The sequence below is a fragment of the Oncorhynchus masou genome, chromosome 24 (assembly GCF_036934945.1).
Source record: "Oncorhynchus masou masou isolate Uvic2021 chromosome 24, UVic_Omas_1.1, whole genome shotgun sequence".
Lineage (NCBI taxonomy): Eukaryota > Metazoa > Chordata > Actinopteri > Salmoniformes > Salmonidae > Oncorhynchus > Oncorhynchus masou.
In genome coordinates this window covers 42,389,562-42,407,106 of record NC_088235.1, presented here as the reverse complement: position 1 = coordinate 42,407,106, position 17,545 = coordinate 42,389,562, and the positions used below count along the sequence as shown (strand labels likewise).

At 41.7% G+C, this 17,545-nt stretch overlaps 1 protein-coding gene across 8 annotated transcripts in view; it reads right to left on the bottom strand.

The window, feature by feature from the left end:
• Window positions 1-17,545, bottom strand: part of kcnma1a (potassium large conductance calcium-activated channel, subfamily M, alpha member 1a) — a 322,881-nt gene that overhangs the window by 40,443 nt on the left and 264,893 nt on the right. For 2 of the 8 annotated variants that reach the window (XM_064933978.1, XM_064933980.1), the window contains exon 19: window positions 13,969-14,142. The exons of the other annotated variants lie outside the window; for them this stretch is intronic. In XM_064933978.1, the coding sequence (XP_064790050.1) occupies window positions 13,969-14,142 (174 nt within the window). The remainder of the gene's footprint in view (window positions 1-13,968; window positions 14,143-17,545) is intronic. 8 annotated transcript variants of the gene reach the window in all.

Sequence of the window (17,545 nt, the reverse complement as noted above, 5' to 3'; positions counted from 1 at the left end):
CATTATAGTAGCTAGATGAAGGTCAAGACAACCCATTGAACTTTAAAATAGCATAAATATCTGAAAAATATTACTTGCAAACACTCAGTAATCTAGGATGGAAGCATTATTATGAACATACGTTTTAAAGATACTTAAGAAACAAACTTGCTGAGCAAAGCTTTAAAATTAATACTTTTATTTAATCATTCTTTCTCTCCGGCCACCGCAATAAAGTCAGGCAGCACAGTGAAGTTTTAGATTAGCTTGATCTGATAGAAGTTTATTTTCTTCTCAGCTATTCCTCACTCTACAGGAGATTAAAACTTTTCTCCCAGCCCAGACAGACAGAAGACTAAGAGAAGAACACAGCTAGAGAGAAATCCTGTAACCTACTAAAGACTTCCAGTTTAGCTAACACCAGTCTGATCTTTTCCACCATCTGTCTGTGAATTCCAAGGGCTTTAAGAGTCAGACACCCAGGCACTCTTTTCATCCACAAATGCCAAAGCCACTGTCACTTCAAACCCTGTATTAGTGCTTTGGTTAGAAATCAATACCACAGCATGATATTAATGCAAATCAATGCTGCGTTGCTGCAAGCGCTGAATGCTCCGAGCAACGAGGACATTTCATTTCCGTCTGAGCATCCCTTCTAGACGTTCACCTAATTGCACTAATAAAAGGTAAAAATGTGACTTTGCCTCCTAAGAAAATGCCATTCTCTGACATTTCCACTTCACAAATGTGGACATCCTGAATAGCTAATATCACAAGAAAGCGCATTCCACTTTCCAAATGCATCTCTCTCTAGTCTAATCCAATTTGTGAAAATATCACAGAATAAAATATGTCCCTTCGTTGGCTTATTGTTCTATATTAGTGGATACAGCAAGGCTCATGTATCTGGGCCTAGCCAGTTTCATGTCCTTGGCCTTGTGGCAGATCAGTTCTGTTTAAATGAGTGTGATTTAAGCACAACAACAAAACTGAGATAATCAACAATGAAACAACATGTTCTGCACTGCAGCCATGGGGATCACAGCTTGTGTGTGACTGTTGCTGTACCAATGACATTACGGTACATTGAAAACTAAACTGCTATCTACACAACAGTCTCTCTGAGATTGATACAGCAGACTGTTGTTGGCTCAATGTTCAGGGAGCAATTCCCCTATCACCACACCACTTAAATATAACAACAATTAAATCAAAACTATGCAAACTTCTCAAGACATTTATAAAAATGTAATAAAACAGTAACGGAATGTATACATTTCTTAATTCTCAGGTGGACTAATGACTAGGTGTTCTATCACTACACCAGGTTCCAATAACCCTCCAAACACATCCACTAGTCCTACTACATAGCAGCCACACACACAGCACTGGGTGTTGCATTAGTGAGTGTATGAGAGCTGCCTTCATGCAAAGCAGAAGCAGTGGTGCCGATTTACAACTAGCAGCAGCTCAGTGAAACCTGCATGCAGGCAGGCGACGGACGCAGGGTGACAGTACAGGGTGTTAGGGACTGACAGGGACTGATGCAGCCTGCTAAGGGGGTCAACCTACAGGCCCTGCTGCTGTGGCCGTGCAGAGATGCGTTACTGGGGTGGTAACAGTATTTCACCGGCAGGCTGCGGGCCCGGCTCAGCCTGCTCTGTTCAGCCAGGGCCCTGCCCGCCGTGTCACCCCTGCCGGAGCCTGAGGTACTGATGCGGAACCCCCCACGGGGCCCAAGACCCACCCCTGGAGGAAGCAGGCTTCCTTTACGGTTATTAACGAGGGGTACAGCGGTGACCTCTCCCTGGGGGACCGGGGGGTCCTGGTGGAGGGAGGGGCGAGGCAGTGCTTGGGGGCGCATGGCATTAGAGGTGATGGTGGAGGGCGGCGAGGTGCAGTTGGCAATTTTTATCGATCGGTTTTGTAAAGATGATCTAACTTCATCCTTCACTGTCAAACAATGGAGAATAAACAGAGTGAAAAGAATAAGCTGGGGAGAATGAGGTTCCTAGATAAATAGAATGGCAATGGTATTTACTTTACAATTTATCTTGTGCCGTGAAATATTAAATTGAATGCAGCTTGTGTGTTAAAAAAATCTAGATGTTATTATATTCAGCAGATATATACATTTTAGGATAAATGTTATGGATTACATTTCTGCTTATTTTTTTTTTTAAACATGTACAGTAAACATGCTAATACGTAGTTACAAAATAAATCATTATTAAAAAAATCTTCTATAAATTATTAATAATTTCCCCTGCATGTGAATGAATCACTAAATATTTTAAGGGGGAAAAGTTCATGTGAATTTCATTGTTGGACCATTTATTTCCCCCTTGAAGATGACTTGAGAAGGGACTGAATGTGTGCCATGAAAGCAGCCATCATTTTCTCGGTAATTGACGATGACACCTCGGTTTTACTTAGCACCACTTAGGCACTTGGCATACGCTTAAAATAAAATGTTCAATATGACATTTGCTTTGCCATTCCTAATAAACATGAATTAATTAAAAGCTTTTTCTGCTTTTTTTCTCCCTCTCATTCCATTTTACTACACAGTGTGTTAGAACAAAGCAGTAACACAGCCTGTCTGAAAATAGTCAGGCCAAATTACTTTCCAAACCCTCTATAGGCAAATGTAGAGGACGTATCCCCATAATACTCTTACAGTATTGGTAGATGGGAATTCACATTTTAAAACACACAAAGAAGAGAGGAAAAGAAAAGAATGGAGAGGTACAAAAGTAAAGCAAAAAAAGAAAGGAGGATAAGAGGAGGGAAAGAGGAGGGAAAGAGGATAAGAGGAGGGAAAGAGGAGGGAAAGAGGATAAGAGGAGGGAAAGAGGAGGGAAAGAGGATAAGAGGAGGGAAAGAGGAGGGAAAGAGGATAAGAGGAGGGAAAGAGGAGGGAAAGAGGATAAGAGGAGGGAAAGAGGATAAGAGGAGGGAAAGAGGAGGGAAAGAGGATAAGAGGAGGGAAAGAGGAGGAAGAGGATAAGAGGAGGGAAAGAGGAGGGAAAGAGGATAAGAGGAGGGAAAGAGGAGGGAAAGAGGATAAGAGGAGGGAAAGAGGAGGGAAAGAGGATAAGAGGAGGGAAAGAGGAGGGAAAGAGGATAAGAGGAGGGAAAGAGGAGGGAAAGAGGAGGGAAAGAGGATAAGAGGAGGGAAAGAGGATAAGAGAAGGGAAAGAGGAGGGAAAGATGATAAGAGGAGGGAAAGAGGAGGGAAAGAGGATAAGAGGAGGGAAAGAGGAGGGAAAGATGATAAGAGGAGGGAAAGAGGATAAGAGGAGGGAAAGAGGAGGGAAAGAGGATAAGAGGAGGGAAAGAGGATAAGAAAGGGAGGTAAACAGAATAGCTGGTCTTCAAAGCGGAGGAGCACAGGGGAAGTGTTCTCTTGTCCTCCTGCTGGTTAGTCGGTTGGTACAGTAGGTTGTTAGGTTGTTGTATGTGTCGTGGTCTTGGCCCCCCCAGGGCGCTAAACAGAGGTTTATCCCAGCCGTCAGCTGCCTCCTTGATTTACGGCGCGCCACCGATAGCTCCTGGATTCATCTGGCCCTTGTCAAACACACGCAGCATTAGAGCCCGTTCACACACCATGGCAGGTCCACTGTTCACTCAGAACAGCCCAGACGGCAACTGTCCCTACCAGAAATGCTAATCACAAGACGGGGCGATCACGTATGCAAGCCCCCATCAGGGTCCTATGCAAATCACAGATAGGAAAAGACAGCAGGGAGAATACTGTTGAAGGTATTGTTGTTCGTTTATTGTATCTGAGCTAAGTTTGATGTGTGTATTAATATTAGGGTTACCGGTACATTGGTATCATAGTATTTTGGGGTATTTTTTGCTATGTGACATTATGGATTATTATGGTTTGTATTACTAGCATTTATGTATTATTCATATTATTTTATAATATTGTAAGCATTAATATTATCATTACAGCTATTTTTGTTATGGTATCATACAGTACGTATGTAGTTATGATAAACACAGAAAGAAGTGTATTATACAGTAAGCACCTGAAATGGTTATTAAACTGTAGGATAAAAAAACTGAAAAATAATGTTATAACAAACAAACAGCATGGAACATTCACATTATCTATATGAAACAGGACAGAAATGAGTACATTTGGTCAATACTATACTTTATACTGAGAGATTTACCTAAATTGCAATCTGCTTTGAACCGAACGCCGGTCTCTTTTTGAGTTCCCGTTATCCCTGGTGTTGTAGCGCCCTCTGCTGCTAGACGCAGCACAATACAAACACAACTGTATTGGTCTGAACATAACGTCATGAAGAACAAGAGCATGGATCTTAAATCAATTATTACAAATATACTGTATGTTCAGTATATATAAAGGACATATGTTATACAGTTAGGGAGGAATCTGTTTTGTACTGAATTGGCTAGGTCAATTAGTGAGAATATAGTTATTATCTATGCATTTCTGATGTAAGAAGTAAGGGGGGCTTATAAAATGACAGACATGAGATTCATTTACACATCATCACTGTGGACAAACTCTGTTATTATTGTCAAGGAACACGGCATCAATTCACATCATGTACAGCAGAGACTTTAAGATGGTAGCTTAGCGTTCTAGAACTGAAGGGGAGAACAAAAACCAAAACAAAGCATTGTATTAATACTCGGGGGGGGGGGTGATATGGCGAGGGGACTACAGTATTATAGGTCTAAACACGAGGAGGGGTTTGGGTGGGGGTGGTTGCAGAAGCAAGGATGGGGAGGGACAGAGAAACACACTTACGTGATCTGACATATCCATTATACTTATATTTGGCTGAGGAGAAGTGCAAGAGACAAATGACAGGTTACATGGAGGAAGAGAGGGGTGATGTTTATGATGAGAGTGACAGACAGAGACAGACAGACAGAGAAGACAAACAGAACTGAGAGACAGACATCACAGACAGACATCACGACAGACATCCCAGGCAGACATCATAGACAGACAGATTTCAGACAGACATCATAGACAGACAGATATCAGACAGACAAATATCAGGCAGACAGACATCACAGACAGACACCACAGACAGACATCACAGACAGACATCTATCAGACAGACAGATATCAGACAGACAGATATCAGAAAGACATCACAGACAGACATCATAGACAGATATCAGACAGACAAATATCAGACAGACATCACAGAAAATAGAGATCAAATGATTTAAGATGGATGTAAAATGAAGTAAAAAGAAAATGGTTCGACAACAATGAATCAGAACTACTTAAACACATTGGTGATCGTGCAAAATGTGAGCTGAATGGAGAGAATAGTGCAGAATGGTAAAAGAGGAGGCGATGGATGGGGTGAAGGAGTTGAATGAGAGAGATGGACTGTATGGCCACAGAGAGAGCGAGGTGAAACAGGGGAGGGGATAAAGTTGTGCTCCTGGAAATTGAAACAAAACTGTGGCACTGTGGGATGTTATCAAAATCCTGTTTTGTGGTTAAGAATAATTTTCAGACGAGCTGAATTGAACTCCCCACTCCTAAAGTAGCCCAGCAATGTGCTGAAGTTCTTCCCCTTACATTGAATCGACTCCAATACTTTTTAGTTTTTTGTTGAGCTATCATGGAACTATTGAGAGTTTTTTTTTTAAAGACTATTCAATTATAAAGTGTTCCGGGGAGAGTGGAGAGAGAATGAACAACACACAGAACGGACGGATGAGCCCAGACTACAGACTGAACAGAACAAACATCAAACCCAAACAGAAAGACAGTCACACAAACATCTACCCTCTCCCATACCTCCCAATAACACACACACTGAGGGAGGGACAAAGAAACACACACACCACCGTCTGGACAGTAGCACCCCTAACACACCATAGTTACTAAGTGATAGCCATTTCAGAGTACTTCACAGTTCAGAGGAATAAATCTTAGATGAAGAAGTGGATATAGTAATTTGCATGAAGGAAACAAGGGAGGGCTCTGGTCAAAAGTATGGCACAATATATAGCAAATAGGGTGCTATTTGGAATAGAGTCAAAGGGAGAATCTCCTTTTCATACTCCTCGTATCCTCTCTCCTCGTATCCTTCTCAAACCCCATTGGATGAAAAAGACAGAGGTCCCTCTAGTCAGATCTTCTCCTACAATGGGTTTTGAGAAGGAGGCGAGGAGAGAGGACACGAGGAGTATGCAATGGATATTCTCCCATAGACTGAACTAAGCTAGCCTAGCCCTCCCTGCTCTGCTCTGCCCTGCTCTGTCTTCAACAGTAAAGGTCACAGTGAAGGCCCAGGGCTGCCTTGTGACACACACCCTCAAACAGGGACCCTCGCTGGCCCTGGCATCTGTCGCTATCGATCTACCTGCGTCCGCAGAGGCGGCAGGCTAACTGGCTAGCGTCTGAGGGGTAGAGCGAGGGAGGAGCGTGAAGGGCCACGGAGGGGGAGGGGGGAACCAAACTTGCCTGGTGGACAGGACCTGTCAGGGCAGGTTTTGGTGATGGACCAGCAGAGCCAGGGAAATAAAAATGCTAACATAATTTCCACGTCAGGCTGGATAAGGATCGCCTGCCGCTGAGACACACACACATATACCCATCTCCCTCTAAGTCAGACACAGACTAGCCACAGCCTTATGTCTCTGGTTCACAGCAGACAGCCCAAGCCCCAACCCTCTGGCTCCAGGCCCAAACCGCTTCTCCTGTCCCCAACCCTGCCCAGCAACCCCAACCCCAGCTCCAACTTCAGCCTAAACCTCTTCTCCTGACCCTAACCCTACCCTAACCAAGCATCCCCAGCCGCCAGACTGGAATCTTTGCCCCAGATGGTCCCCAGAAGTTGAGACAAACAACGCCCTGAGAGACCAAAAACAGCGTGTCCCAAAGATGACTACACCTGCACAAGGTTTACTTCCTAGCTGAATCACTGCTCTTACTAAGGAAGGAGCGCCCCCACTTCAGACTTAAGACACGGCTATGTCTTCTATTAGCCCGTCCATGTATATTTCAATTGGCAACTCTGCATAATGTGTGGTCTAAATGTAAAGTGCCTCGCAGATTCACTATTCAAGAAGAAACCAGTTGAAAATCAATTTCAGATGTGAATGAAGTCATCGTGGTCAGAGACATCTTATCCACTCTGAAAGAGAAAAACATGGAAAAAGACAGAGGAATTCCAGCGATAGTGATCTCTAACTCACTTTGTTCACTGAAAAATAGGTTTTGTTCAGAGTTAAAGGGGAAATCTGTAATTGAAATAACAAAGGAATTCCCAGCCCCAGTTTCGGTAAAAAGTTTAGGGATGGGGCTGGAGAAATGTAACAACTCTCAAATTCATAGACATGGATGCAAGGACTGACCATCCATGATAACAAAATGATTGTATTAACAATGTTTTAAAGGTGCAATACGCAAAAATCGCAACACCATTTCCTGGTTGCTAAAATTCGAATAGTTTGCCTAATTTCAATTCATGTGACAACACAAGCAATTTTAGAAAATCCTTGTGCTATCTAAACCACTTGGAAATATATTTTCAATAACCAAATATATTGTATTTTCAGCTGTTTGAAGCTGGTGTACAAAATCCAAAGTAAAATACCTTAAGAACAGGAAGCATAGAAATAGCGCACATAGAACAGATATACTGCTTCTTAGGCTTGTTTTCAATGAGAATGTATATGTGAATTTGGTCGGGTCGCCCAAAACATTACATATTGCAGCTTTAAGACTATATAGTGTTTGCTTACATTTTCTTTGTTTATAAACATTGGAGTAAAACAAGCTTATATTTTTGGTTCTGATGGGGGTACAACAGTTGAACTAAGCTCATGAGGCATTTATAAATTATATTCTTAAAAATTCAATGGGTGCACACCATTAATTTATACATTGAGTGTATAAAACATTAAGAACGCCTTCCTAATATTGGGTTGCGCCTCTCCCCTTCTGCCCTCAGAACAGCCTCAATTCGCTGGAGCATCGACTCCACAAGGTGCTAAAACCGTTCCACAGGGATGCTGGCCCATGTTGACGCCAATGCTTCCACGGTTGTGTCAAGTTGGCTGGATGTCCTTTGGGTGGTGGACCATTCTTGATACACACAGGAAACTGTTGACCATGAAAAACACTGCAGTGTTGCAGTTCATGACACTAAGCATGGCGCCTGGCACCTACTATCATACCCCATTCAAAGGCACTTAAATATTTTGTCTTGCTCATTCACCCTCTGAATGGCACACATACACAATCCATGTCTCAATTGTTAAAGAATCCTTCTTTAACCTGGCTCCTCCTCTTCATCTACACTGATTGAAGTGGATTTAACAAGTGACATCAATAAGGGATCATAGCTTTCACCTGGATTCACCTGGTCAGTCTATGTCATGGAAATGTGTTTATAATGATTTATACACTCAGTGTAAGTCCAAAAAATGGATGTAGTAACTGCAGATTTCCCCTTTTAAACAGCAATCAGCGGTTGAAACAATAAAAAGCACCGGCCCAATACCATTTTTGTAAAAAGCTAAGGGATGGGGCTGAAGAATGTAACCATTCTCAAATTCGTAGAAAGAGCTATGGATGCAAGGACTGACCATTGGCTGAGGAAAATTGATGATAAAAATATTGTGGGAGCTGTTTTGTTAGACTTCTGTGCGGCTTTTGACATTATCGATTATAGTCTGCAGATGGAAAAAAGTATGTGTTATGGCTTTTACACCCCCTGCTATATTATGGATAAAGAGTCAGCTGTCTAACAGAACACAGAGGGTCTTTAATGGAAGCCTGGCCAACATAATCCAGGTAGAATCAGGAATTCCCCAGGGAAGCTGTGTAGGCCCCTTTTTTCAATCTTTACCAATGACATGCCATTGGCGTAAAACCAGTGTGTCTATGTATGCGGATGACTCAACACTATACACGTCAGTTACTATAGCGAATGAAGTCACTGCAACACTTAAAAAGCTGCAGTTAGTTTCATAAATGGGTGGCAAGGAATAAGTTAATCCTAAATATTTCAAAAACTAAAAGCATTGTATTTGGTAAAAATCATTCACTAAACCTCAACTAATCTTGTAATAAATAATGTGGAAAGCAAGTGAGGTGACTAAACTGCTTGAAGTAACCCTGCATTGTAAACTGCCATTGTCAAAACATATCGATACAACAGTAGCTAAGATGGGGAGAAGTCTGTCCATAAAAAAGCGCTGCTCTGCCTTCTTAACAACAATATAAACAGGGCAGGTCCTACAGGCTCTAGTTTTGTCACACCTGGACTACTGTTCAGTCGTGTGGTCAGGTGCCACAAAGAGGGACCTCTGAAAATTACAATTGGCTCAGAACAGGGCAGCACAGCTGGCCCTTAAATGTACAGGGACAGATAACATGAATAATATGCACGTACATCTCTCATAGCTCAAAGTGGAGGAGAGATTGACTTCATCAGTACTTGTTTTTGTGAGAAGTATTGACAAGCTGAATGTACCGAGGTGTCTGTTTAAAATACTAGCACACAGCTCAGACACCCATTCATACCCAACAAGACATGCCACCAGAGGTCTCTTCACAATCCTCAAGTGAACAGGCTATGGGAGGCGCACAGAACTACATAGCGCCATGGCTACATGGAACTCTATTCCACATCAGGTAACTGATGCAAGCAGTAGAATCAGATTTAAAAAACAGATAAAAAGACACCTTATGGAACAGCGGGAACTGTGAAGAGACACATACACATGATAAGACATGCACTCTACACACAGATAATGTGATAGTAGAGTAGAGGCCTGAGGGAACGCACTTAATGTGTTATGAAACATGTCATGAAATGTCGTGTAATATTTTAAATATTGCTGGACTACAGGAAGAAGAGTGGCTGCCTTGGCAAACGGGGATCCTAAATAAATACAAATACTAAATACCACCTATGATATCAACATTATAGTTTTAATAACCATGTTTTGAGGCAATATGGTGTTTGTTTACATTATTTACAAACGTAGTAAAACAAGCTTATATTTTGGGTTCTGCTGGGGTAGGACAGTTGAACAAAGCCCATGGGGCATTGATACGCTTTATTCTTCAAGAATCAATGGGTACATATCATCAATTTACAAGTCCAAAAATGGATGTAGCAACTGCTGATCGCCCCTTTAAAGAGAACAAGAAAGATTTAGTCTTCCATGAAATCCTACGAGGGGCTGAGGGAGGAGAGAGATCAGTAACTACCCTAATAGCCCGTAATTGGTGCAGAGGGAGAGTAGTGGCCCACCAACATACAAGAGGCAAAACCAAACTCATCATCAGGCGGTTGACACTAATCTAGTCTGAGTTCACTTGCAGATGGTGGGAGAATGCTGAGATGGAAATCATATGGGGCTGATTTCTCCCTTTTCCCCTCTATCCAATCACTGCCATCTCTCTTTTCCCTCTATCCAATCACTGCTATTTCCCTTTACCACTGTCATCTCCCTTTCCCCTCTCTCCTCTGCCTGTGTCTTCTGATAGGTCCAGACAGCCCTAGAGGAGCAACAGAGGGCTTGTTCCCCATGCTTTTGAATGCAGCGCTAACTTGTTCAAACTGTTTCCACTAGCATTGCTACAAGCTCCAAAAATGCTAGCCAGGAGATTCTGGATGATGCTAAATAACCAGCAAACAAAACTACAAAAATGGTTTGGATAAAACACGCTCAGGAAGTCGCCAAAAATGAAAACTTCATTTTTTAAGTCTATCCCTTTAAGGAAAGAACAAAACATGATCTTCTGGGTTCCTGATTACTGAGGAAGAGGAGAAAGTAATCTGATGGGACCAAGATCAAGTCTGGGAAAACAGAGAGGGAGTTATTTATTCTCATCCTTTGGAGTAGCTCGCTACTTAATTACAAGTGAATCCATATATGTTGGCTGGTTGTGGCTGGATGAGTATCATGGCTGAGGGTCACGATCCGAACTGGGTATAATAACTCAACACTCATCATATTCATTGTTTTCTTATTGGAAGATTAACCGCGTTCCTAGGATAAAAAGAGATACACAATCAACTGTCAACAACTACAGACCACAACACTCTGACAGACAGTCATATTATCACATAAGGATCATGTAATAAGCCACGGTGAGAACGTTCAAGGGACACGTTGTGTAAAGCATGAATCATAGTCCACAGACGCTGTAGTCTGGGGTCCCACTGTGACATAGCTACATGACTCTGAGACCATCCGCGGGGCGGGGGGGGGACACAGCCCAAACGTGCACCTCCTCACAATTTCAAACCAACACGGCTCCGGTACGCGTCCTCTATTCATTTGAATGTGTTGACAGTTGGAGAAACTGCTTGAGCTGCGCTGAGAATTCGAAAAGTTTGAAAGCCAACAGTCCAATATTCTAGAACACTGCTGTGTGTATACGTACATGTTTTGGATTATGATAAACACTTAAGTCTGGCAATGAGGCTGTAAACACTGACATCCTCATGACATCATCATGCACAACAGGGTGTGGCCACAAGGGAGGGTGTGATATTGTGAAGAGCCAATAAATCAACTTTTGCTAAGCCCAACTCCTCTGGTTACGGTTGCTACCTCGCTCGTAAGTCCAACTCCCAATTCAAAGAGAAAACCCCTCACAATGATCTCAAACTGTGTTTTTAATACACAACGAAATTAAACACTGACCACCCCATGCTAATCGGAAGACTTTCGGGAATGTAATGGTGGACTGTGGCTTCACAGGAACCTGGTAAAACTAAGATGGAACTGTGGCTAGCCACCGGAGGGCTCTGAATGCACCATCAGCATGCAGTCAAAGCTACTAACTCATTTTGGAGCTAAGTAGTGCTGATGTTGACAGCAGTGAGTTATATTAATAATATAGCTAACTGAACAAGTTAACATACATTTGGAGAATACAGGTTATATTAACTGGCTAGTTAGCTAACTAATGTTAGCAACATTTTCAATGTTGGTCAATGAGCGCCAGCAAGCTAACCAGCTAGCAAACAATGCAACAAAAGTATAATTTCGGATTCATAAAAATACTCCATCAATAGGCACTGCATTTCAGGAATCACAGTCCTAAGTACCCCTGGTGTACTGTTCAATTACAGTGCCTTGCGAAAGTATTCGGCCCCCTTGAACTTTGCGACCTTTTGCCACATTTCAGGCTTCAAACATAAAGATATAAAACTGTCTTTTTTTGTGAAGAATCAACAACAAGTGGGACACAATCATGAAGTGGAACGACATATATTGGATATTTCAAACTTTTTTAACAAATCAAAAACTGAAAAATTGGGCGTGCAAAATTATTCAGCCCCTTTACTTTCAGTGCAGCAAACTCTCTCCAGAAGTTCAGTGAGGATCTCTGAATGATCCAATGTTGACCTAAATGACTAATGATGATAAATACAATCCACCTGTGTGTAATCAAGTCTCCGTATAAATGCACCTGCACTGTGATAGTCTCAGAGGTCCGTTAAAAGCGCAGCGCAGAGAGGGGGCGGAGATTTGTCTTCCAACAAGACAATGATCCAAAACAATAAGCAAAATCTACAATGGAATGGTTCAAAAATAAACATATCCAGGTGTTAGAATGGCCAAGTCAAAGTCCAGACCTGAATCCAATCGAGAATCTGTGGAAAGAACTGAAAACTGCTGTTCACAAATGCTCTCCATCCAACCTCACTGAGCTCGAGCTGTTTTGCAAGGAGGAATGGGAAAAAATGTCAGTCTCTCGATGTGCAAAACTGATAGAGACATACGCCAAGCGACTTACAGCTGTAATCACAGCAAAAGGTGGCGCTACAAAGTTTTAACTTAAGGGGGCTGAATAATTTTGCACGCCCAATTTTTCAGTTTTTGATTTGTTAAAAAAGTTTGAAATATCCAATAAATGTCGTTCCACTTCATGATTGTGTCCCACTTGTTGTTGATTCTTCACAAAAAAATACAGTTTTATATCTTTATGTTTGAAGCCTGAAATGTGGCAAAAGGTCGCAAAGTTCAAGGGGGCCGAATACTTTCGCAAGGCACTGTATTTAGCCATTTAAACAACTTGTTTTTTTTATGAAAACCCTCCAATTTTGCCATTGCCCTCATTGGCTTCCATTCTTTTGAAATGAGAGCTTGTCCATGTGTTGGACTCAAGCTTGGTTAGCGACTGTTGATATCCACTGGAGCGCTGCAATGGTTGCCTAAAACTCTGGGATGGGCTGAGCGAAGGGGAAATTGACGTCTCTGTTGATGTAGGTAGGAGGTCATCCCATTGTGTATGATGATGTCATTTTGTTTATTCGTGTAACTTTAAGATGAACCCCATTTGATATGCTACATTTCTACATTCTCTATTAATATTGCTCTATGAACATCACTCGAGCATGGCTCTCGTCCCTGCACAAGTCAGTCCTGTGAGCTTGAAATAAAATGATCAGGAACAGAACAGAAACACAGTTAGCAAGGAGGTTCCCCTAAAAGCATGGGATGCCTTCATAAACAAAGGAAGACAAAACGACAACAAAAATAAATCAAAACTGTCATCAAGATATTGCATACAGTCAGAGATAAAGCATCCCTTCAACATAGTCACATTTTATACATAATATACTGCATTAGAAACAATATAATACACCAAACACAAACTGTCTAATAACATAGTCACCACACGAGTGCTTGACTGATGTAGCATGCGCTAGCCTCAGAGCTAACAGCTACAGTAAAGCAGCACCACAAAGCAACACCACCATCCCCACCCAATAAATAATAAGAATAAACACTACTCAAATGAATGATACTACTACTACTAATAATAATAACAATAAATACATTTCAATAAGCCACGACTATGGAAGCACGCAACGTGGACGACTTTACGTATAAAGCACATACAGTACACACATGTATACCTACACATGAAACACACACACATACAGGGCACACACAACAGACATGTAACAACACGTGTTGGGCGGTGTAACTTACAGGCACGTAAAGTGGTTGCGCAATCATGAACAGAGACAGAGGAGAGTGGGTAGGCCCTCTGTAGGGTGTCCATGTTACAATGTACACTGCCTGACATGCAAGAGCAGTCTCGCTCTGAACGGCCGCAATCAAAACAACATGCCAGTTTCATTTGTTTGTAGGCGGACATCTTGGCTACAGTCAGGTTTTGGGATGAGAGGAAGAGGAAAAGCAGCAGGTTAATGGCAAAAGGAGAAACACTCATGTTGGGAAGCCGGAAGGTTCCTTCCATAAAGGAGATAATAAGTGCAAAGCCTTAGATGCCAGCTCTAACGGGCTTGAGACCCAACAAAAGACCAGTAATGGGCACCTAAAATGTTTGGGAGCTTCATACAGTGTGGTCCAAAATGATTGAGACTCTTGATAAAGACGAGCAAAAATAACTGTATACAAGACTGTACATTTAAATACAGAGCTATATTGTATGCTTAAAACAATTGGGAAATGATCTTATTTTATACTAATATAATTGCTCAGAGAAAGAGATTGCTTAAATAAGTAATATTTTCTCTTAAAGGGTGCAAATTATTGACACCCCTGTTTTCAATACCTTTCAATACCTCAAGCTTTGATTATTTGAGTCAGCTGTGTAGTGCTACCGTAGGACAAAAACCAAAACGTGCACCCACCGGTGTCCCCAGGACCGGGTTTGGGAAATCAGAAACCAGAGACCATTCCTTCATACAGAATCCTTCCAGATCCTTGATATCCTTTATCTGTGTTTATGGGCTGCCCTCTTCAATTCAAACCACAAGATTTCAATGGGTTTCATGTCCGGAGACTTGCGATTGCAAAAATGTAGATTTTGTGGCCAATTCATAATTGGCTTATCACATACGCCACTCCTAGTTATATATACATATCTACTTCAACAACCTCATAACCCTGCACATCGACTCAGTACTGGTACCCCTTGCATGTAGCGAAGTTATCTTTATGTATCTAGTATTACATTTATTATTATTAGTGTTTTACTTTGATATTACTTCTCTATTTTCCTTCTCTCTTCATTGTTGGGAAGGGCCCGTAAGTAAGCATGTCATGGTTAGCCCACACCTGCTGTTTACGAAGCATGTGATGAATAACATCTGATTGGATTGATTTGATTTAAGCAGAAAAGAACCCCATACATCCTGTAAAATATGGTGGTGGGTCTTTGATGTTATGGGGTATTTTGCTTCCACTGGTCCTGGAGCCCTTGTTAAGATCAACAACATCATGAACGTTACCCAGCACCAGGACAATTTAGCCAAAAACCTGCTTGCCTCTTCCAGCAAGACAGTAGCACCAAGTACACATAAAAATTCACAAAGAAATAATTAATTGGCCACAAAATCAAAATGTTCCAATCGCCATCTGTCTCCAGACTTGAAACCCTGTGAAAACCCTTGAAAACCTGTGGTTTGAATTGAAGAGGACAGTCCATTAGCGCACATAAAGGATATCAAGGATCTGGAAGGATTCTGTATGGAGGAATGGTCTAAGATCCCTTCGTTATCCTCGCAAGGTGAGGTATTGAAAGGTATTAAAAACAGGGGTGTCAATAACTTGTTAAACAAAATCTATTTCTATGAGCAATTGTATTAGTTAAAAAAATATAATTTCCCTTTTTGCATACAATATAGATCAGTATCTTAGTTATTTATTTTATACAGTAATTTATCAAGGCTGTCAATAATTTTGGACCCCACAGTATACAGCTAGAGTGCCAAACTAATTTTGTTTCTTTGCAGTGAGAATTGTGTACAATATATTATCAAGGCCAAAAAAAGCTTTTTTCAAAGTTATCCTAAAGTCTTGTTTAGATCAATAAAGTTTTGAGCAATTTGAATGTTGTAGTCCAATTTAACTTGTAGTACAGATGGTCTTAGGCTCAAGGGTCAAGCTGTGTCCAAAGGCTGAAAATGCCATAACAGGTATACAGGCCAATATGACAGTGGGGGAGAGGGGGGAAGGGGGGCAGGGGTAGATGGAAGGGGAGTCATTCTGGGGTAGGAGAGTAGCATGGGCAATGTCTTCAGCAGCAAACCTCCTAGAGACATATATTATTCCATTCAGAACAGACCATAACATCCTCTATGCGTCTGGCTAAAGGTGTGGATCACGTACCTGTATCCCTTCATGCAGGTGCAGCAGCCCTGGTCAAGGCATCATCACACTACTCTATTGGCTGGACTGGCCATACCATGCTAGTCTATAATACAAGAGTTTCACTAAACCAGCACTCCCCCAGAGAGATTTGTGTATGTGTTTGCAAGTTACTGTGGATGTACATGGAGTACAGATGAACTTTCTTAATTTGACCCTGCTTCTCACAGCAGGAAACATATCTTGCATGCAGCAACAGGAAACCTGAATTATTATGTGGATTAGAATTAATGCCCATTTTTGTAGGGGTTGATATATTTTTCATTAGGGCAAATCAAGTCTGACATTTTAAAGTGAAAATTAAAAACTTTAGAAGTCATTTTAAACCTTTGCATTTCCTGCTGCACAGAAAAATTCTCTGTGACAACAGAGTGATCAAATTAAGATGGCAGATCTGTATGTAAAACATTTGAGGTGTGTGTGTGCGTGTACAGTAGATGTGTCGAGGTCTTAACCCCAGGAGAAGTAGCAGTAGGTAGTGAAATCCCCTCAGAGCAGCAGTTCTAGATTTCTGTGACTCTGGTTCAGGCAACAAACAACAATCCCTGGTTCCCATTCCCCCTATGCCAGGGTACCAAGTCACTAACTCACTCTAACACCCTCACAGAAACTCTGGCACTCTCTCAGAGGAGAACTATAAGTCTACTTTTATTGTTTTAACCATGTGTGGCTAGGAGCCCAAACGAGGTGGCAGGTTTCAGTTTGTGGCCAGAGAGAGAATGGGGAGCGAGGCCTGGCCCCAAACAGGGAATGTGTCCTATAAACAGCATGCAAAGTGCTTTAGAAACATCCATAAGCGCGCATAGAGAGATCACAGCGATTAAAGAGAGGGAGTGTGGTAACTGTTTACAGAGCAGAAACAGTTTTGGAGGCGTGACAGACATGCAGTGTGGCTTTCGTTTCATGCTGAACTCAGTTTTATTCTGAGTTCTTTCTAGGCTGGGCATTCAGTGGAACACAGTACTGTACATGTAGTTGTTGGTTAGTGAGACATGGGAGGGGGAGATGGAGAACACGACATGACAATGTGTTTGACTCAAATGACTTCACACATACCCGTTACCCTGATCTACTACAATACGGACTACAGTGACCCTTTTAGGACATTCTTCACCACAAGAGTCCACAAGAACATGACTGTCTGTGTACATTTTGTCAAAGAAAGGTGATTGTTAACACAAACACAACTGCGCTGTCTCTTTTGTTTGTGGTTCTAGAAATAAAAGTATCTTTTTGTATGTCCCATTCAACATTACACCTGACAAAACGTACAAAGACGAAGTCATCATGAAGCCAGTGTTGAAAATCGATAGAGAAAAGGATGTCCTAAAATGTACACCTGACTAACAGACATTGATCCTCTTAAGTGAAAGACAACCCTATTCAGCAA